Consider the following 19,592-nt stretch of genomic DNA (forward strand, 5'->3'; position numbering starts at 1 on the left):
CTGGAGGCCTGGGCTGAGGCCAGATGCTTCCCTGCTCCTGAGCCCTGGGCTGGCCACAGGGGCAGGGACCTTGGACATGGTGCTCCAGGGGAGCAAGCCAGCCCTGTGGTGTGGCAGCCCCGGCCCCGGGGACAGGGCAACAGCAGGCCCATCTTTGTGGCTCTGAAGTTGGCTGGCGAGCCCTGCTTGCCTTCAGGGGGGACCCAGAGCAGAAGGGTGGAGGCTCCCGAGGCATCTGCACATGTGCGTGCACAGTTCGCACCTGTGTGTACACTTCACAGCTGTGTATACCCCTCTTCCTCAGCAGGCCGCCAGCTGGGAAATGCAGCGATAGGCCCTCAAGGGCTCGTTCTGAATAATCGTGCCCCTTTCCTGATGGGGAAGGCTGTTTACAAACAGGTGTCTGTGAAAGTCCATCTTTATTTGTGCCTCTTTGAAATGGCTTCACATCACAGTTACAGAACCAGCCCACTGGCTTTATCCCTGTCAGACTGGAGCAGCTGGGCGGCCCCAGCACAGGGTGGCCCAGACAAGGCTCTGTGGAGACACTGCAGGAAAGGCGCGCCGGGCCTGGGCCCGGGGACAGGGTGCTGCGACAGCCTGACTCAGGCCCTGCAGAATGTTCCTGCTCAGACTCGGCTGGGGCGGCCCTGCTCTGAGGTGACCTTGTGGGTCCCTGGGGAGGCCAGCCTCACAAAGCCTGAGGGTGGGCTTCCCACATCAGACTGGCTCCGGGACAAGCAGCAGATGGAATGAGGCCAGTCACGTGCCTGCCCGCCCAGGGTCGGGGTGGCTAGATGGGCTGGCACTGGAGATGCTCTGGCTGGGGCTTCTGCGGTGCTTCAGCGTGGAGCGTGGCCAGTGCGGGGCCGTTTCCCATCCTGGGCACCTGGGTGAGCCGGAGAAAAGGCCCACGGCGCCTGACTGGCCTGTCCACCCACAGCACATGCCTGCGGCCAGCCTGCAAATGGTCTGAGATTTGTGCATAGAAAGAAAGGCACCAGGCAGGGCGGCCTGCCCCCGCCTAACCCTAAGGCGCCTGAGCAGCCTGCAGGCCTCAGGGCAGTCCTGAGTTGGCATCTGGCTGATCTCAGCCGAGGTCTTGATTGGGGCGGGGAGACCCCCCCCCCCCCCACCACATGCCACCAGCTGGCCAGTGCCGGGGCGAGGAGAACAGGAAGTCTTGGCATCAGGCTCTCTGTTTTAAACTTTTTGAAAAATATATTCTTTGGCTTCCTTTTATTTCTTGAGGATTACATGAAATGTGAACTGTATAGGGCAGGACTGGCCAGATGTGCCCTGCCCTGCCCTGCCTTTCAGCCACTCTCCGTCTGGCGTCTCGGCCAGGAGAGCCCTACTTGGAAGAGGAGGTCATGAAGCTGTTCTCAATACAGAGGACGACGTAGGCATTGTGGCAGCCCGCCACGTTCTGCTCCAGCAGCTTGCCTGCCAGCAGAGAGGACGCCTGGCCCCTGGCCGAGGCGGACTCCGTCCGCCATGTCTCACAGTAGCTCTCGGTCAGCCTGCGCCCACTGGGGTCTGAGCCGTGCCACACACTCTTCTGGGGCCTGCAAAAGGCATGGGCCGTCAGCCTCCTTCGACCTGCAAGGCGGGTCTGCTGGGGCAGAGGAAGAAGAGGCCAGCCGCTGGCCTGGGGGGCAGCACGAAGGTGCAGAGGGCCGAGGCTCGGAGGCCTCGGCTTTGCCTCCCCTTGCGTCCCTCTGCAGAGGGCGAGGTGCAGAGAAGACACCGCCTGGGCCAGCTCACCTCCGGGCCGGCCATTCCCAGCCGGGGGGAGGCTGAGCCTGCACCGTGCCCGACAGACACTCCGGGCTGCTGGCCGAGAAGAGGTTCTACCTGCCAGGGTCCCAGTGGCTCCCCAGGGGCTTCACCGTGCCAGGAGATGACCAGGACCCAGACACCGCTCCCTTCCCCAAGCTGCCCACAGCCGGAGGAACGCCGGCTGTGGCCCCTGGCCAGCAGCGAGGTCTCGGCTCTGCAAGCTGACCTGACGGTGCCAGTAGTCACCGCTGTTTACAGGGTGGGAAGTGGGCGTCAGGTGGGCGTGGACCCGGTCCACGTGTGTGCACGTGTGCTGAGAGCCGTGTTGTTCTTAGACATGCCATGCACTCTCCAGGGTCAGTCCGGAGGCATGGGCGGTGGGTGAGAGGTGGGGGCGCAGGCCGCCTCCTGCTCGGGGCTTCCCCAGGGCCGCGGCACTGCGTGCTGGAGGACCTACCAGGCAGGGTGCTGCAGAACGTCTCTGCCGTCGAAAGAGAAGATGCGGGTGCCGGGCTGCAGCTGGCCCTGGGAGCCGGAGAACAGGGAATCCCAGCTGGGGGCCAGCACTTCGTCCTGCGGAGAAGGGGGCTCTTCAGCCGCGATTGCATCTGGCCAGAGGCATGCGTGCCGGGGAGGCCCTCGAAGGGGGGCCCTCCCCTTCCCAGCCCCTCCCTCCTGCCCCGGGGGCTCTGCAAGTCCACGTCCCGCGTGCCTAGCGGTTGGAACCCCGGCTCCCGTGAGTGCATTACATGTGTGGGGCCTGTGGCCTCTGGTGCTGTGTCGGGGTGCGGGGAGCACCCCGGGACAGGCCTCGCCACCCGGGAAGGAGCTATGCGGTTTCGGTGTGAGGGGCTCTGGAGTGTCCTGATCCCTGCTGTGGATCCGGAGCCCCAGGCATGGGCACGCCCGGCGGTCGCCCGGCCGCCCGCCCACCTTGAGGTTGACGATGGGCACCGACGCCCGGTCGGCGCGGCGCACGATGCTGTACAGGTCCTGCAGCTTCGAGGACAGGAAGGCGCGGAAGGTGCCGGGCAGCCCCGCGGCCCGCGCCTGCTGGAAGCACTGGAGGTCGGCCCCTCGGATGCCGCGCATGCCGCCCGGCAGTGGGCTGTTGAGCGCGATCAGGTGGAGCTGGGGGAGAGGCCGTGTCCCGTCAAGGGCCACTCCACAGAGGTCCCCGGGGGCTCCGGGTGTGCCACAGCCTTACACACTGGGGGACCGTGTGTCTGAGGGCTGAGTGCAGGGGTGTCGGGGCCTGACAGGCAGTAGAGACCACAGGGACACAGCAGCAGCCCCACCCTCACCCCTGCCCCCCCCCCCGTCCCTCCCCACCCAGCCCGGCCAGGCAGCAGCCTCCTGATAGCTCCCAGTGCCCTTTCCACTGAACGTGGGCAGGGCGGGCGGGGTCTGCTGCTGTCCCTGGTTTCCTCCAGCAGGCCTAGATGGCGGCACCCTGAACCGCCCTGGCCAGCCCGAAGTGCCCTTGTGCCGGGCTCTGGTGACTCAGGCCTGTGATCTTAGTTACTCGGGAGGCTGAGATCCAGATCTCAGGGTTCGAGGCTAGTGTGGACAGAAAACTCCATGGAACTGCACCTCCAAAATAACCAGCAAAAGCTGGAGGTGTGGCTCAAGTGGTAAAACACCATCAGAGCAAGCAAGCTGAGTGAGTGTGAGGCTCCGAGTTCAAGTCTCGGTACTGTAAACCTTTTTAAGGCCCACTGGGAGCCCCTGCCCAGGGCTTGCTCCCTGCAGCCCTGGGGACGGACGGAGGCACCCGCCTGGCGGCACTCACCACGGGCTGGAAGTCCTGGTGGGTGTGGGCAGGGGAGCTGGTGGGGTAGGATGGCCGGAGGTGCACGTAGGCGCTGTGGTGGTGGTGGTGGTGGTGGTGGTGGTGGCGGCGTGGGGCTCCGGGGTAAGGCTGAGGGTCCAGCAGGAGGGGAGGGATGGCCAGGTTGTCGTCTGCCCGCCAGGGCCGCTCTGTGGAGTAGGAGGCCTCCCGCTGGGTGTACAGGCTGCCCTCCTGTAGCTGCACCGCTGGAGGCTGCAGGGCGGCCACCTCGTTGCCCTGCACGGGGGGGTCCACGGGGCCTTGGAGCTCCTTGTCCGGCCATGCGGTTGCCCTCCTCCCTCTCGCTGACCACAAGCCCTGTCCGCCTATCTGTCCGACCATCTACCCATCCACCTGTACATCTGCCCGTTCCTTCACCTGCCCACCTAACCCGTCTACCCGCATGACATTTGCCCACCCACCTAGCCACACCCGCCCACACGGCGCTCCAAGACAGACGTGGGGTGGTTTGGCCAATGAGTGGTGGATGACTGAAGCAGAGGAAGGGGAGAGGCAGTGCCCTCCCGAGACAGCAGTGCCCGTGGCCTACGTGTGCCCTCTCCCCTGCGGGGACAGCCTCAGGCCACACGCCCTCAGCTCCAGGATTCCGGGGGCCAAACACGGACCCAGAAACAAGGACGCTCGACCACCGGCAATGGTGCAGAGGGAAAACCTCCTTACCGAACCCTGTGGGAGTGGTGTCTGGGCCTCCAGCTGGAAAGCAAGGGCAGGATTCACTCCAGAAAGCTCAGACAGAGCAGCCCAAGGCCAGGCGCCTCCCACCTGCTCCCCGTCTTCACAAGGTAAGGCCTCGGTAGCAGGACCTGGCTGTACCCCAGTGCCCCACACCAGGTACCCAGTAGACACCAGTCAGGTCTGCGGAGGCAGCGGCCGTTCCCCAGTGAAGAGCTGGGGTTGCCTGGCGCTCGCCAGGCAAAGGGGCTACGGGGGCTCCTCGGTGTGACCCGGGCCCCCGGGGGGGAGGGGCTCCTCGGTGTGACCCAGGCCCCCGGGGGGGGGGCTCCTCGGTGTGACCCAGGCCCCCGGGGGGGAGCTGCTCCTCGGTGTGACCCAGGCCCCCAGGGGGGGGGCTCCTCGGTGTGACCCGGGTCCCCGGGGGGGGGCTCCTCGGTGTGACCCGGGCCCCTGGGGGGGGGCTCCTCGGTGTGACCCGGGTCCCCGGGGGGGAGGGGCTCCTCGGTGTGACCCGGGCCCCCGGGGGGGGCTCCTCGGTGTGACCCGGGCCCCCGGGGGGGGGGCTCCTCGGTGTGACCCGGGTCCCCCGGGGGAGGGGCTCCTCGGTGTGACCCGGGTCCCCGGGGGGGGGCTCCTCGGTGTGACCCGGGCCCCCGGGGGGGGGGCTCCTCAGTGTGACCCGGGCCCCCGGGGGGGGGCTCCTCGGTGTGACCCGGGTCCCCGGGGGGGGGGCTCCTCGGTGTGACCCGGGTCCCCGGGGGGGGGCTCCTCGGTGTGACCCGGGCCCCCGGGGCGGGGGTCCTCAGGCCTCAGGTAGTCACACACTGTGGCTCCAGGCCTAGCACCGGGACCTGGAGCCTGTGTGACACATTCACTTACTCCTAAACAAAAACTACCCAGAAAACAAGTTTGTTAATTAAAAAAGAAATCTAAAAGCCAAAATGGGCAAGTCGAATCCAGTGAACGCTGGCTTCTGCTATAGGCCGAGGGCGGTAGTGGCCGGGGTCTGCGTGGGGTCTCTAACCTTCCAGAAGGCTCCGCACCCTGGACCTGCAGTGTGTCCTGCCCCAGTGGTTGGCCCCTCTGCGCAGAGGAAGGGTCAACCCGAGGACTCACCAGGACCTTCCGGAACCCGTCGCGGACCCGGATGTAGAGCTCTTCCCTCTCCACCACGAAGATGAGCCAGCCCTCGGGCACCTCGCGCACCCTGTCCAGCATGGTCTGGTAGGTGGCCCAGATCCTCACCTGCTGGAGTCCCAAGCCCGAGTGGGTGCTGCTGCCCCACACCCCGACACCCGGCCTGGGGCTCGCCGTGAGGGGGGGGGGGGGAGCCGTGGGCAGGACGTGGGCGTCCTGGCCTGGGTGCGGCGTGGGGCTGCTTGAGCGTTCCCAGGGGTTTGGCTGGGAGAAGAAGCTGTGTGGCCGCCCTTGGCAGGGGGCAGGGGGGCTGTGGGCAGAGTGTGCGCCCGGCGCGCCTCCGGCCCTGTGGCCGTGGAGCTTCCCGACAGGCCACCCACCGCCCTGTGCCCGCCCGCCCCAGACGCCCCAAATGCGTCTTACCCCTGAGGAGGCTCCCATGGCTCCGGGGGGCCCTGGGGGTCCAGGGGGGCCCGGGGGGCCTGGAACACTGACGGCTGCAGGAGAGAAGCCAAGGTGAGCCCGGGCAACAGCCAAGGGGAGGCCTGGCCATGCAGGGAGCCCGCAGGGCACCCTGGACAGGGCTCTGCCCAAGCCACTCCCCAGACTTACTATGCCTGTGAGGGCCAGGAAATGAGGGGGGCCCCGGAGGGCCTGGGGGGCCAGGAGGGCCCTGGCGCCCCTCATAGCCGACGCCGGGAGGTCCCTGAGGCCCGGGCGGGCCGGGCGGGCCCGGGATGCTCGCTCCTTTTTGACCCTATGGACAGCAAGGCAGAGGCGTTGCACCTGAGCCCCAGGCGGGGCTGCGTCTGCTTGGGGCCTCCAGGTGGGGGTGGCCTGGGCCTCCGGTCACTGCCTTGCCCGCGCAAGGGCCCGCTCCTCTGGGGCAGTGTGATCCTGGCCATGGGTAAGAGGGGCCCTGGTGCTCCTCAGCACCTCAGGAAGCGCTGCCCCCGAGGCCCCCCGAGGCCCAGGTCCCGGGCTGGGGCGGGGGCGGGGGAGGCAGCGGCACACCGGCAGGCGGTCGTGAGACGCGCGTGAGGTCCATGCAGCGTGACCATCTGGGTGGCTCCACGCCCCCCACCTCGCCCCCCAAGGGCAAAGCAGCGGCCTGGGCAGATGTCCCCCGCCGGGCCGCACCGGCCCCGGGCTCCGCGCGGACCTGGGCCGCATGGACGCCTGCAGCTGGCCGGGGTCCCAGCTCACCGGAATCCCAGGGTAGCCGGGGGGGCCGGGGGGGCCGGGCGGCCCAGGCACACTTGAGCCGAAGAAGCCACTGCTGGGCCCAGGTTCGCCCCTCTCGCCTTTCTGTCCGGGGTCCCCGCGGTCTCCCTTGTTCCCCTGTGGTGGGAATGACCGAGTCAGGCAGAGCCGCAGAGGTGTTGAGGCCGCTCATCGCGGGGTCCCCCCGGACCCAGGGCTGCCCTGCGGGGCGCCGGCCACTTCCTCCCCAGACTCTCCCGGGACAGGGCCCCTGGGGGAGGGACGGGAAGGCGATGGCACCCGACACGGAGGGCACAGGTAGCACCCCGGGTGCGGGCTGCCCCGCGGACGGCCACCCTTCCCCCCCGCCCGGCCCCCTCACTCACCTTCATCTTAGCTTCCAAGTTACGGAGGTCCAAGGGAAACTGGCCTGCGGAGGGGTGGGGTGGGGGGGGAGTCACTGGGAACCGGGGGCCGGGAACGCCCGCCAGGGCCCCTCCCGTGCCAGGATTCATGGCACACCCCCCCGCACACGCCCGACACTCGCTTCGTGACGTTGACTCCTCGTGAGTGGCACCCCCTGCGTGTCTACGAGCAGAGCCTTCGCAGCGCTGTTTGTGTGGGGGCTGGGAATATGCACCCAAATGCCACCAACGCGTCTGTTTCCTAAGTTGGCCTTCTGTCCTGCAGCTGACGGGTGCCCTTCCTGACTCTGATGTCGACTCGTGGACGCGGCCGGTGCTCTTGCTCCCTGCCCCCTCCCTGCCCCGCCCTGCCCTAGAGCAGCCTCGTGTCCCTCCGCCCCCCCCCCCCCCCCCCCCGCCTCCCACAGCCCGGCAGTCCTCGGCGTCTGAGGGGCGGGCGACGTGGAGTTCGGCGTAGCCATGGCGGAGCGCGGGGCCGTGCTCAGCCCTTCCTCCCGGCCCCTCCTGTTGTGCATGGTGTAGCGAACACCTTTAGAGAACTCACTTTAGTCCTTGGCCTTTCTTGGTCCTTATGTCACATACATGTAAGCATACTTTCCTCGTTTCTGATCTCCAGGGTTCCCAGCTATGTCTGTCTGGTTAGCATGGGTTGTTTCCTGACACCTTGGAACCCTCGGAGGCCGGGCCCAGCTCGGGCCCGGTGCCCGCGGGAGGCCCGGGGACGCTCTGGTTGCAGCCGAGCCATTGCTCCCTGCTCAGCTCTTCGGGCTTTGCGTTATGCTGGTACCGTGGCTTGAACCCAGGGCTCACGCTCTTCCCCTGGCGTTTTCTGCTCAAGTCTGGGCTCTACTACTTGAGCCTCACCCTCACTGCCAGCATCTTGCTGGTTAGTTGGAGGTATGAGTCTCCGATCTGCCCGGCATAGCTAGGATTGCAGGCTCTCTTGGAAGGGGGGTTAGTGAGCCCTCAACCAGAGGTCCGCAGGAAAGAACAGAGAGGCTGGGACTCACCCCTGGACAACCCTGTCCTTGGCAGCCCAAGGCGAGGTCCCTGGACAGAGGGGGACCTGTGCCAACCTGTGCTGCCACTTGCTCTTGGGGACCAATCATGGGAGGGAAGGAGACCTTTGGACCCCAGGGGGCTGTGTGAGTGGCAGCTGCCCAGCTCTTCAACAGGTAGGGAGGGCAAGAGATATCCCAGGCCCCTGTCCCCACAGCCCTCTACGGCCCCGGCCCTGGGGCTCCGGTGCCCCCGATTCCAGAGGCTGGGAAGGGGCTTCCCCCTCCGGTGGAGGGCGAGGGGGAGCTGGCACGCACCAAGGCCCAGTACCCGCCAGGGACCTGGGCCGTCCTGTCCATCGGGACCGGCAGGGTTCACTCACCTGGCGGCCCGGGGGGACCCACTTCTCCCTTGTCACCCTTCGGTCCGGATGGCCCCAAGGCCCCTGGAGAAAGAGAGGCCCCGTGCCATCAGGGGGAGCTGGGCAGGGCCTGTAGCCCGGCACCCCTGCTCTCTGGGAGGGAGGGGCACCCCTCCACTGCTGTGACGCCAAACAGGGCAGGGCCATTTCTGTCCCTGCTCCAGCTGCACACCTGGCTGTGTCACAGCTTGTGGCCTCGCAGCCGGGCCACCTGTGCCCCTGGTGAGGCTGGGCTGGGAGGAAGGGCTGAGGGCAGGGCACGGCCCAGGGGCTCAGGAGCAGGTGCCCCAGGCGAAGGTCAGTCCTGGAGCTGGTATCCCGACCCCATGCAGGACCCCTGCTGTGCCGTGCGCAACAGAGCTCACCTTGCACTATTTTCGGCCCATGGTGGCCAGGCTCCACAAATGCCTGCAAAGAACAGTCCAGAGGTGTCTTCTGAGGGACGGGGCAGGGACTGGGCTACAGAGACGGGGGCTGCCCCTCTCCGGAGCCCCGGAGAGGCCAGGCCCCTCTGAAAGGATGCGCTCACTCCCCACCGGGCTCTCGGAGTAGGAGGAAGCGTGGGTTTGGGCTTGCTGAGCTGGTAACATGGGGGCCTCCCTCCCAGCTCAGGGCTGGCCTCAGACAGACACACCTCGCCCCTCCCCCAGCCTTTGTTCCCCAGGGAACCCCTGTTACCCACTGCCAGATGTGGCCACCAGACAGACCCGTGCCCCAGAGATGCCCAGGGACAGACTGGACTCGGAGGCCGGGGCAGGGGCAGCTCTGGCCTCTCAGCACCGAGCGTAGGGAGGCTGGCAGAGCTGTGCAGTGCGCAAGGCAACTTACATTGCTGTCGTAGATGGGCGTCCCGGGAGGTCCTGGGGGTCCTGGGGGCCCTGGGGGGCCCGGGGGGCCCGGCGTTCCCTGTGGGGAGGAAGACGTCAGTCAGGGAGCAGCCGGGCTGTCTACACGGCCAGGCCGGCCCGGAGGGCAGGGGCAGGATGGTCTCATCCATGGAAGCGGCGAGCTGGCCCGGGCCCTGGGGCAGAGCCTGGACCCGGGTTTCCTGCAGAGCTGGGTCCGTGGGCCCCTTGTGACGGGGGGACCGTGCCGCAGCAGGCGCAGGGGGGCACGTCCCTCCTGCCATCTCCCGGGGCAGAGCTGGGGCAGGGAGGCGTCCTGTGTGTGCGTGTGTGGAGCTGGACTTGTGTGTATTTCCTTGCGTGCGGAAGGAGCGTGGTCTGGACTAGCCACACAGGACGCCGGGCTGTGAGCGCGGCCGATTCCCAGGACGGCTGCCCGCGGGGAGTGAGAGCGGCCGGGGCTCTCTCCTCACAGCCCCCTGCCGCGCGCGGGGGGCCGCGCCCGCCTGTGCCCACCGCCACCCCCCCGCGAGGAACGCGGCCTTCTAAGAGGCTGTGCAAAGTCGAGCCCAGGACAGAACCGGAGGCCGGGCGTCTCTCTTTGGCGGGTGCGGCCTGTCCTTGGGTCTGTCCTTCAGAACTCCCGCAGGCCTGGGCGTTTGTGCTGGAGTTCTGCACCACGCTGCCACGGGGCGGGGCGGGGCGGGGCCTGCCGGCGGCGGGCAGCAGGCTGGGAGTTGGGGAGTCTCGGTGGCTGCTTGAGGCGGGCAGCGAGAGACAGCAGAGGCATGGCCAACCACGCGCGGCGTTGGGAGAGGGCGAGGGAGGGCGGTGCGTGCGGGTCACGGTGGCACAGGCCCTGGAGAGCCACGGGGCTTGTTTCTGGTGGGCTCGGGGGACGTGTGCGTGCGTGCACCCCGAGTGTCGGGGCCGAAGGCCGTCCCCTCCCCTTCCGCCCGCACCCAGCACTCACCCTGAAGCCAAAGCCCAGTCTGGCGTCTCCAGGCTCCCCCTTCTCTCCCTTCAACCCATTCACCCCGGGGCGACCCTGGAGCAAGGCAAAGAGGAGAGACCTGCTGCGCTCTGGCCAACGAACACTCCAGTGGGGGGGGGGCACGCTGCATCATCTCCCCTCTTCCCACACTGCCGTGGTAACTCCTCCTCCAGCCTGTGTCCCAGAGGGTCCCGCAGGCCTGCACCCCTTCCCTCCTGGGGCCCAGCTCCCGGACGTGGCCTGGAATCCTCCACCACACTGGGAGGAGAGCTGAGCTCGGAGTCAGGACAGCGTGAAGGCAGGTGACCCCCACCCCAGGCCCGTCCCGGGTGGCTGGGCCTCCTGCCGCCCACTGAGTCCCGGGCCCCGACCGGATGCCTTGGGTCCTCACCGGCCGTCCAGGAATGCCAATCTCTCCCTTGTACCCGGGTCGCCCATATGGGCCCTGTAGAGAGGAGGACTGAGCTGAGGCTGCAGTGGGGGCTGACCCCCCATGAGGCGGAGACCGAGGCCAAGGAGCCCACCCATCCGGGAGGAGCTCTTCCTGCGGCCTCTCCCAGCCTCCCCATCCACCCTGGGCCAGGCGAGCTGACGGGCCCTGCCGGCCCACCCTACCCACACCCTCGGCACAGAGGAAGGGGAGCTACTCACCGGGGGTCCTCGGAGGCCCGGCTCTCCCTGAACAAAAGGCCAGAGGCATGGTTGTGAGTCTGTGGCTCCCCCTGCCCCCCAAGATGCTGATCACGGCAAGGCACGGGACCAGGGCCACCTGGGCTATGCCCACGGCTACGCTCCGCACACACTGCCCCCCGGGGCCCTGTGCATGCTGCCCCCTGTGCACGCTGCTCCCTGGGCACGCTGCCCCCCGGGGCCCATGCACGCTGCCCCCTGTGCACGCTGCTCCCTGTGCACGCTGCTCCCTGTGCACACTGCCCCCCGGGGCCCATGCACGCTGCCCACTATGCACACTGCCCCCCAGGGCCCATGCACGCTGCCCCCTGTGCACGCTGCTCCCTGTGCACGCTGCTCCCTGTGCACACTGCCCCCCGGGGCCCATGCACGCTGCCCACTATGCACACTGCCCCCCAGGGCCCATGCACGCTGCCCCCTGTGCACGCTGCTCCCTGTGCACACTGCTCCCTGTGCACGCTGCCCCCCAGGGCCCCATGCACGCTGCCCCCTGTGCACGCTGCCCCCCCGGGGCCCCGTGCACGCTGCTCCCTGTGCACGCTGCTCCCTGTGCACGCTGCTCCCTGTGCACACTGCCCCCCCGGGGCCCCATGCACGCTGCCCCCTGTGCACGCTGCTCCCTGTGCACGCTGCCCCCCCGGGGCCCCATGCACGCTGCTCCCTGTGCACGCTGCTCCCTGTGCACACTGCCCCCCGGGGCCCATGCACGCTGCCCACTATGCACACTGCCCCCCAGGGCCCATGCACGCTGCCCCCTGTGCACGCTGCTCCCTGTGCACGCTGCTCCCTGTGCACACTGCCCCCCGGGGCCCATGCACGCTGCCCACTATGCACACTGCCCCCCAGGGCCCATGCACGCTGCCCCCTGTGCACGCTGCTCCCTGTGCACACTGCTCCCTGTGCACGCTGCCCCCCAGGGCCCCATGCACGCTGCCCCCTGTGCACGCTGCCCCCCCGGGGCCCCGTGCACGCTGCTCCCTGTGCACGCTGCTCCCTGTGCACGCTGCTCCCTGTGCACACTGCCCCCCGGAGCCCCGTGCACACTACTCCCCAGAGCTCTGTACATGCAGTGCCCTAGCTTCGTCATCTGGGCCCCTTTTCCAGGAAGCTGAGCCATGCAGTGCTGTCTCCGTGGTTCTCCAGAAGTCCCAATGCCCCACGCCCACCTTGAAGGAGAAGCACCCTCACCTTGGCACCTTTTTGGGTGAGGCCCAGGGCTCTGCTGTCGGGGATGTAGAGGCTGCCAGGCTCCCCCTTCTCACCCTGGAATGGCAAGGGCAGGTGGTCAGGCCAGGGCCAGCACGGCCCCGCATGGCCGTGGCTTAAGGCAGCATGGTTCCTCCGCCCACCAGGGCCTCAGGCAGACATCTCAGGAACAGAAATACAGAGGCAGGGCCTCAGCCTTCCAGAGGCAGCTGTGACCCGGGGACCCATCACTGATCTTGGCAAAGGACCCAGGCTCGCCTCCCAAGAGGGGACGACTCCTAGATTCTCATAGGCGGGCTGCCCACCAAAAACCCACCTTGGTCCTAGCTGAGGCCTGGACAGCAGTGAGACCACAGTCGGACCCCCAGCTGGCTGCTGGAACCACGCAGCTAGCACCTAGCCCCTTACCCTGGGCCCGGGAGACCGCACCTGGTGAACGCCATAGCAGTCCCTTACCTTGGGGCCTGGGAGGCCCTGCTCGCCTTTGGAGCCCAGGTCACCCTTTAGTCCAACAGGTCCCTGGAGTGGAGACCAAGCAGGAGTGAGGAGGCCTGCCCCCCACGTCCGGTTCTGAGGCTGCTCCTGGTCATGTGCCCGCCCCTCACCATCACAGACGAGGTCTCCTCATCCTCACCCCGCCCTTGTCTCTAACAAAGGCCTCTAGCTCCCACGCTGGTCCCAAGTGCACAACGGGACCCCCACCCACAGCTGGTGCAGGCCACTCACCATCAGTCCCTCGTGCCTGTGCCGGCCCTGCGGAAGGAGGGGAGCATTAGCGCTGGGGACACCAGGCTAAGGGAACACTGGACAGATGGAATCAGGTGCTGTCCAGGCCCACGGCTGCCGCCCAGGTCCACGGCTGCCGCCCAGGCCCACGTCCACCACCCAGACCCACGTCCCCCACCCAGACCCACGTCCCCCACCCAGACCCACGTCCACCACCCAGACCCACCCAGGCCCACGTCCACCATCCAGGCCCACGTCCCCCACCCAGGCCCACGTCCACCGCCCAGACCCACGTCCCCCACCCAGGCCCACGTCCCCCACCCAGGCCCACGTCCACCGCCCAGACCCACGTCCCCCGCCCAGACCCACGTCCACCGCCCAGACCCACGTCCCCCGCCCAGACCCACGTCCACCGCCCAGACCCACGTCCCCCGCCCAGACCCACGTCCACCGCCCAGGCCCACATCCCCCACCCAGACCCACGTCCACCACCCAGACCCACGTCCACCGCCCAGGCCCACATCCCCCACCCAGACCCACGTCCACCACCCAGACCCACGTCCACCGCCCAGACCCACACCCCCCACCCAGACCCACACCCCCAACCCAGACCCACGTCCCCCACCCAGGCCCACGTCCCCCACCCAGGCCCACGTCCACCACCCAGACCCACGTCTCCCACCCAGACCCACGTCCACCACCCAGGCCCACGTCCCCCACCCAGGCCCACGTCCACCGCCCAGACCCACGTCCCCCGCCCAGACCCACGTCCACCGCCCAGACCCACGTCCCCCGCCCAGACCCACGTCCACCGCCCAGACCCACGTCCCCCGCCCAGACCCACGTCCACCGCCCAGACCCACGTCCCCCGCCCAGACCCACGTCCACCGCCCAGACCCACGTCCCCCGCCCAGACCCACGGCTGCCGCCCAGGCCCACGTCCCCCACCCAGACCCACGTCCCCCACCCAGACCCACGTCCCCCACCCAGACCCACACCCCCCCACCCAGACCCACACCCCCCACCCAGACCCACACCCCCCAACCCAGACCCACGTCCCCCACCCAGGCCCACATCCCCCACCCAGGCCCACGTCCACCACCCAGACCCACGTCTCCCACCCAGACCCACGTCCCCCACCCAGGCCCACGTCCACCACCCAGGCCCACGTCCCCCACCCAGACCCACGTCCACCGCCCAGACCCACGTCCACCGCCCAGACCCACGTCCCCCGCCCAGGCCCACGTCCACCACCAAGACCCACGTCCACCACCCAGACCCACGTCCACCGCCCAGGCCCACATCCCCCACCCAGACCCACGTCCACCACCCAGACCCACGTCCACCACCCAGGCCCACGTCCCCCACCCAGGCCCACGGCCACTGCTGAAGATCACTGCTAAATTTCTCAGATGCAAGGCAGCTCATACCTCATGTCCTGCCACACCTGCCACTATCAGCTGTCCCTAAACCAGCAGGAAATAAAAATCAGACAAGAAGCAAGGAAAATAAAGCCCTTTGCAGCGTTAAATCAGCTCCTGCTGTGTGGCTGGTATATGACCAGTGAAACAATCCAAAGTGAGAGAAAGAAAACTACCACCTCCCTATTTTTGCCTGAAGGCCCCTGCCTCTGGGGTCCCCTGCCCCTAGGGTCCTCTTGCCCCTGGGGGCCTAGCCCGTGCAGTGGCCCCACTGTGAGCAGCCCCAGGACTTGGGGCAGGTGCCACTCTCAACACTCAACTTCAGAATCCGTAAGGGACAAGACGAATTTAGCTTTGCAAACGAACTGTTCAAGCCCTGCTGGAGCCCTGCCCCAGGGAGGGGGGGGGGCTTTCTGTGACAGCATCAGGGCTGCCACTACCGGCTAGAGCTGACCAGCGCTCCCTGGGCCTCCACCCCAGCCAGCAGCACCCCCTGTCCTTCTGCCCCCCACCCCCTGCATCTCGCTTGCTTGCTTCCAAGTCGGCCTATGCCGAGGAATCTGACAGCCAGGCCCTGGGGACCATTCTCACCCTTAGTCCCAACTCACTCCCAAACTCTGTGCTCTCTGTCCCGAAAACCAGGAGGCTGAGCACCGAGACGCCGCTGTGTTCGAGATCACACAGCAGACAGCAGGAGCTGGGATCTGAGCCCCATCCCCGCTCTGACTTCGCCCAGGGCCGCCCGCCCCTCCCAGAACCCGGGGGGCAGCGGGGATCTAACCACGGGACGGCCATCTGGGGCGGTACACCCATCACCCAACAGCGGATCAGCTCTTGGGGCCCCAACTGTGCCCCAAGGCCCAGGCTTCCGGCCAGTGTGTGAGTGTGTCACGAGGCAGCCCTGAGCCTGGGAGGGGGCCTCCTCAGCTGGATTTGCTGACACCGGCTCCATAGAAAGCACTGGTGGTCATGACAGCCAAGGGGCCCCACAGAACTCTGACCAGGCAGAGGGACCGTCCCTGCCATGCACCCGCTCTGCGGCGTCCTTACGTCCTGATCCGACACGTAGACCACGGGCCCTGGGGGCCCTGGGGGCCCTGGGAGACCCGGCTGCCCAACTCCGTCCTTCCCTGGCTCGCCCTGGAAGAGAACACGGTGCGTCCACCCCTTCACTGCTCGGTGCAGACCCCAGGGCCCGCCAAGCCTCTGAGGGTCTCCCGTCCGCCTGGACGCGCGGTGAAGGAGCGGCTGCGGCCTCGGGACTCACCTTGGCTCCCTGGCTCCCTGTGTCTCCTTTTGGTCCCTGCAGAGAAGGAAGGAAATGGTTCACCACAAAGAGAACTGGGAGCCATTCGGCAACTCAGCACTACTCTGCCTGGGCCACAGGCTGGGGATGGTGCCGGAATCCTGGGTGACTCCCACTGGGGTTCTTGGGACACAGAGTAACTGGAGGGGCTCACGTGCTCAGAGACCTGGAAAGGGGGTCCTAGGTGCCGGGGCTCCTCGCGGGCGCCCCCCTCGGCACCCCCAGCCCACCGCAGTCACTCACCAGGGGCCCAGCTGAGCCCGCTCTGCCAGGAAGGCCAGGAAACCCCCGGGCTCCGTCCACCCCAGCTTCTCCCTGGAACAGAGGCACGTCCGCATGTCCGTGTGCAGGCCAGGGCTGTGGAGCCCCCCTCCCCAGAAGCGGCCCCAGAGCTGTGTGGGCCGTCAGCCAGGGCGTCTGCGGGTCACTCGCTCAGCCCGAGAGGGCTGGGGGGGTGTGGCGGGTGAGGAGGGGCGGCTGGTGGCGGGGCATCCGGCATCCCGACGGGAGAGGAAGGCGGCGGGAAACCTGCGTCCCTCCACGCCACAATCGGAAGAGCCTGGAGAGTGCTGGGGAAAGGGGGTCTGGAGGAGGGCGTCCCAGGGGCCACCTTGAGACAGGCCTGTCGTCAAGGACGAAGACGAGGCAGACCCGGCGAGGAGGGGGCAGGCTGGGAGAGGGAGGGCGGCTGCCTGGGGGGGAGGCCTCCACAGCCTCCACACGAGGCCGCAGCTTCCGACCTGTCCCCAGCATTCCCACGTGAGGCGCAGGGGTGATGGGCTTTGGCCTTGGTCTGGGGGGCCCCCTTGCTGCCCGAGTTGAAGCCAGGTACTTACCTTAGCTCCCGGAGGCCCGGTCACTCCCGGCTCCCCCTAGATGGGTGAGGGCTCAGTGAGTGAGGTGTGCCATCCCCGGGGGGGGCGGGGGGGAGGGCGGGGGGGTGCTCCCTCCGGGGGGGGGTGGGGGGGTGCTCCCTCCCGCAGCCCAGAGCGGCTCCATCCCAGGGCAAGGGCGACTGAGCAGAGACCCAAAGCCTTCTGAAATGCTGTCCCCAGCCGGGCAGGCCGTCCCCCCCTTCCCTGAGCCTGGCACCGGCCCGGTGGAGGTGGGGTCTGCGGGGCCAGCCTGGAGTCTCCAGGGCCGCGAGGGCAGCTCCGGAGGGCATGTGGCCTTCAAAGCCCCACGCTCGGGCTGAAAGCCGCAGCCGCAGCCCAGGGCCCCGGAAAGGGGACCGTGGAAGCGGTGGTCTTTCCCCATCAGGCTTCCGCTGTATTTTGCACAGAACGCGCACTAATTCTGATCAGAAAAGCCCGGCCCCGAGGCCGCCCCTCACTGACCTTGAGTCCTGGCACACCAGGCGGGCCCTGTGGGGACGGAGGAGACGGGCATGAGAGCAGCCAGCCCAGCCACGACGCGCTGCGCCCACGGGCAAACACGCCCGGCCTTAGCACCCCAGCTCTGACCCCACAGAAAACCCCGTTTTCCATAAAGGAACCAACACACCGCACAAAACCCCACCAGCGAGGGTGGGCGTGGGGTGCGGCCGAGCCCCCACGAGCCAGCTCGGCTGTCTGTCACCAACATAAACCCACATTCCACTTTTCTAAAAAGGAGATAAAGGTTAACCACTGTCCGTGCGACCCTCTGCCCGGGCAGCTCTGTGGCCGCCCCTGAGGCTGGCTGACGAGGCGCGCCCAGCCCCCGATGGCGTAGATCACGCCCACAGCCCCCCACTCCAGGGGAGAGGCAGGGTCCCCAGCACAGAGCCAACCTGGGCGACACAGGCAGACTGCCCTGAGAAGAGGGAGGGAGGGAGGGGAGGTGGGAGGGAGGGAAGAAGGTGGAAGCACAGAATGAAGGAATGAAGGGAGAGAAAGCAAAGCACCGAGTTACAACAGCAGTGAAGCCTTTCCAGCGTGCCACAGGAGCTCTGCCCCGTGCCCTCAGCAGGTGGGCCGGAGCAGCCGAGCGGATGCCGGGATTCAGGCCAGCCCCCTCTGGCCCCTGGGGTCGGCAGGGCTGGTCGGTGGGGGCCTCTTCCCAGGGGAGGCCAGCAGAGGCCACGTCACGCCCTGGACTGGGCCCGAGCAACCATCTCCTCAAACCCCAAGCCCCGGCCAGGGCCAGGTGCCCAGCAGGAAAGGTGGAGGCACCCACCAACTAAAACCCTACTCAGGCCAAATACTTCTCAGAATTAGAGCCACAGAAGGAATTAAGGTCTTGGGCTAAGCCCTGCTGCGCGGTGCTCAGTGACTGCCGCTGGCCAGCTGCCCGAAGGCCAGGTTCTGGCCCTGACCTTCCCGACTCCAGGGAGGGAGGGTAGTGCCGAGGGGGCGGCCCTGTGACTCTGCTGGGCTCTCCTGGCCCCGTGCGAGGTGGGTCCTGGGTGCCTCTGCCATGGGGACTCCAGGCCTGTCCTCCCCCCCACGGTGGGCGGTCCCTGTGGGCTGGGGCGTGAGCCCCCCACCACGGCGGGCAGTACCTGTGGGCCGGTGGCGCCAGGCACAGTAGACCAGGGTGGCATCCCAGAGGCCTCCATGTCATCCTGTTGGAGACACAGGACCCTTCCTTGGTCTCAGCCTCTTCAAGGAAGGGCCCTCCCGGGACCCGGCAAGCACAGAGGGCTGCAGGAGAGCATGGGGTTCCCAGGCCAGAGCTGTCTGTAGACAGAGCTGTCTGGGGGGGACGGTGACCCCAGAGAGCATGAGCCCGAGGCTCTGGCTGTGGTTCACGTGCTCTGGGTCTGTGTGTGCGGCAGCACCGGGCCGTGGCCAGGCTGGAGCCCAGCTGCAGACACTGGGACGGGCGACGGGGCGTCAGGCCCCTTCTTTCTGCATCCCCGAGGCCAGGCCAGCGCCTGCCTGGCCCGTGCGGCTGTGAGGGGCAGCCAGAACAGGGACAGGAAACGCCACGGGGTGCTGCCCGGAGGGGCGCTCAGCTTGTGAGGAGGGAGAGGAGCCACGGGCCACAGGCCCAGGCTTTGGGGGCCAAGAACAGGGCAGACGCACAAATCCAGCGGCAAATCCTGGTCCTGGTGGCCCGGGGGGTCCTGGAGGTCCTGGAGGTCCTGGAGGTCCAGCTGCCCCAGGCAACCCGGCCAAGCCGCGTTCCCCAGGTGCTCCCACGGGGCCAGGGTCTCCCTTGATTCCCTGCAGGGGTGGAGAGATGGCGTCACTGTTGTGAACCCCAGGCAGCCACGAGTACCCAGTAGATACATTTCCTTAAGATGTGGCCCCAAGTCTGAAGGCTCAGAGGAAAGTCACAGTCTACAGAACAAAGCAAACCCAGCGGAATCTCTCCTGACTTTGCAAGGCCCACTGAAAACAAAGAGCCAGGAGAGACGCACATGCACACAGACCTGCTGCCATGGTCCCTGGACCAGAGCGGGGGACAGGGGCCTGGAGGGGACCAGAGCGGGGGACAGGGGCCTGGAGAGGACCAGAGCGGGGGACAGGGGCCTGGAGAGGGACCAGAGCGGGGGCCAGGGGCCTGGAGAGGACCAGAGCGGGGGACAGGGGCCTGGAGAGGACCAGAGCGGGGGACAGGGGCCTGGAGAGGACCAGAGCGGGGGCCAGGGGCCTGGAGAGGACCAGAGCGGGGGACAGGGGCCTGGAGAGGACCAGAGCGGGGGCCAGGGGCCTGGAGAGGACCAGAGCGGGGGACAGGGGCCTAGCGAGGACCAGAGCGGGGGACAGGGGCCTGGAGAGGACCAGAGCGGGGGACAGGGGCCTGGAGAGGACCAGAGCGGGGGACAGGGGCCTGGAGAGGGACCAGCAACTTTGCTCACAGCCCCTTCACCCTGCTCTCCTCACCAAAGCAGACCCGGCCATGGTTTTTCCCTGGCCTGCAAGGTGGGGGTCGGCCTGAGTCCAGCCCTGCTCCACACGGGGCTCTCGGTGGGCGTGCTGCC

The 19,592-nt window shown here is 67.8% G+C and overlaps 1 protein-coding gene across 3 annotated transcripts in view; it reads right to left on the reverse strand.

The window, feature by feature from the left end:
• Nucleotides 1-400: 400 nt before the first annotated feature.
• The window catches only part of Col18a1 (collagen type XVIII alpha 1 chain), an 89,138-nt gene continuing 69,946 nt past the window's right edge, over nucleotides 401-19,592 (reverse strand). For 2 of the 3 annotated variants that reach the window (XM_048346080.1, XM_048346078.1), the window contains exons 16-42: nucleotides 18,691-18,831; nucleotides 18,165-18,227; nucleotides 17,020-17,046; nucleotides 16,519-16,554; nucleotides 15,926-15,997; nucleotides 15,644-15,679; nucleotides 15,427-15,516; nucleotides 14,386-14,421; nucleotides 12,956-12,982; nucleotides 12,686-12,748; nucleotides 12,212-12,286; nucleotides 10,985-11,011; nucleotides 10,725-10,778; nucleotides 10,313-10,387; nucleotides 9,323-9,400; nucleotides 8,860-8,902; nucleotides 8,456-8,518; nucleotides 7,036-7,079; nucleotides 6,653-6,787; nucleotides 6,059-6,203; nucleotides 5,870-5,943; nucleotides 5,426-5,557; nucleotides 4,295-4,327; nucleotides 3,575-3,850; nucleotides 2,716-2,913; nucleotides 2,240-2,355; nucleotides 401-1,568 (exon numbers count right to left, since the gene is read on the reverse strand). In XM_048346080.1, coding sequence (XP_048202037.1) covers nucleotides 1,355-1,568; nucleotides 2,240-2,355; nucleotides 2,716-2,913; nucleotides 3,575-3,850; nucleotides 4,295-4,327; nucleotides 5,426-5,557; nucleotides 5,870-5,943; nucleotides 6,059-6,203; nucleotides 6,653-6,787; nucleotides 7,036-7,079; nucleotides 8,456-8,518; nucleotides 8,860-8,902; nucleotides 9,323-9,400; nucleotides 10,313-10,387; nucleotides 10,725-10,778; nucleotides 10,985-11,011; nucleotides 12,212-12,286; nucleotides 12,686-12,748; nucleotides 12,956-12,982; nucleotides 14,386-14,421; nucleotides 15,427-15,516; nucleotides 15,644-15,679; nucleotides 15,926-15,997; nucleotides 16,519-16,554; nucleotides 17,020-17,046; nucleotides 18,165-18,227; nucleotides 18,691-18,831 — 2,373 coding nt within the window. In that variant the 3' untranslated portion in view covers nucleotides 401-1,354. The remainder of the gene's footprint in view (nucleotides 1,569-2,239; nucleotides 2,356-2,715; nucleotides 2,914-3,574; nucleotides 3,851-4,294; nucleotides 4,328-5,425; nucleotides 5,558-5,869; nucleotides 5,944-6,058; nucleotides 6,204-6,652; nucleotides 6,788-7,035; nucleotides 7,080-8,455; nucleotides 8,519-8,859; nucleotides 8,903-9,322; nucleotides 9,401-10,312; nucleotides 10,388-10,724; nucleotides 10,779-10,984; nucleotides 11,012-12,211; nucleotides 12,287-12,685; nucleotides 12,749-12,955; nucleotides 12,983-14,385; nucleotides 14,422-15,426; nucleotides 15,517-15,643; nucleotides 15,680-15,925; nucleotides 15,998-16,518; nucleotides 16,555-17,019; nucleotides 17,047-18,164; nucleotides 18,228-18,690; nucleotides 18,832-19,592) is intronic. The other variant, XM_048346079.1, reaches the window with a different exon arrangement.

The sequence above is a fragment of the Perognathus longimembris genome, chromosome 5 (assembly GCF_023159225.1).
Source record: "Perognathus longimembris pacificus isolate PPM17 chromosome 5, ASM2315922v1, whole genome shotgun sequence".
NCBI lineage: Eukaryota > Metazoa > Chordata > Mammalia > Rodentia > Heteromyidae > Perognathus > Perognathus longimembris.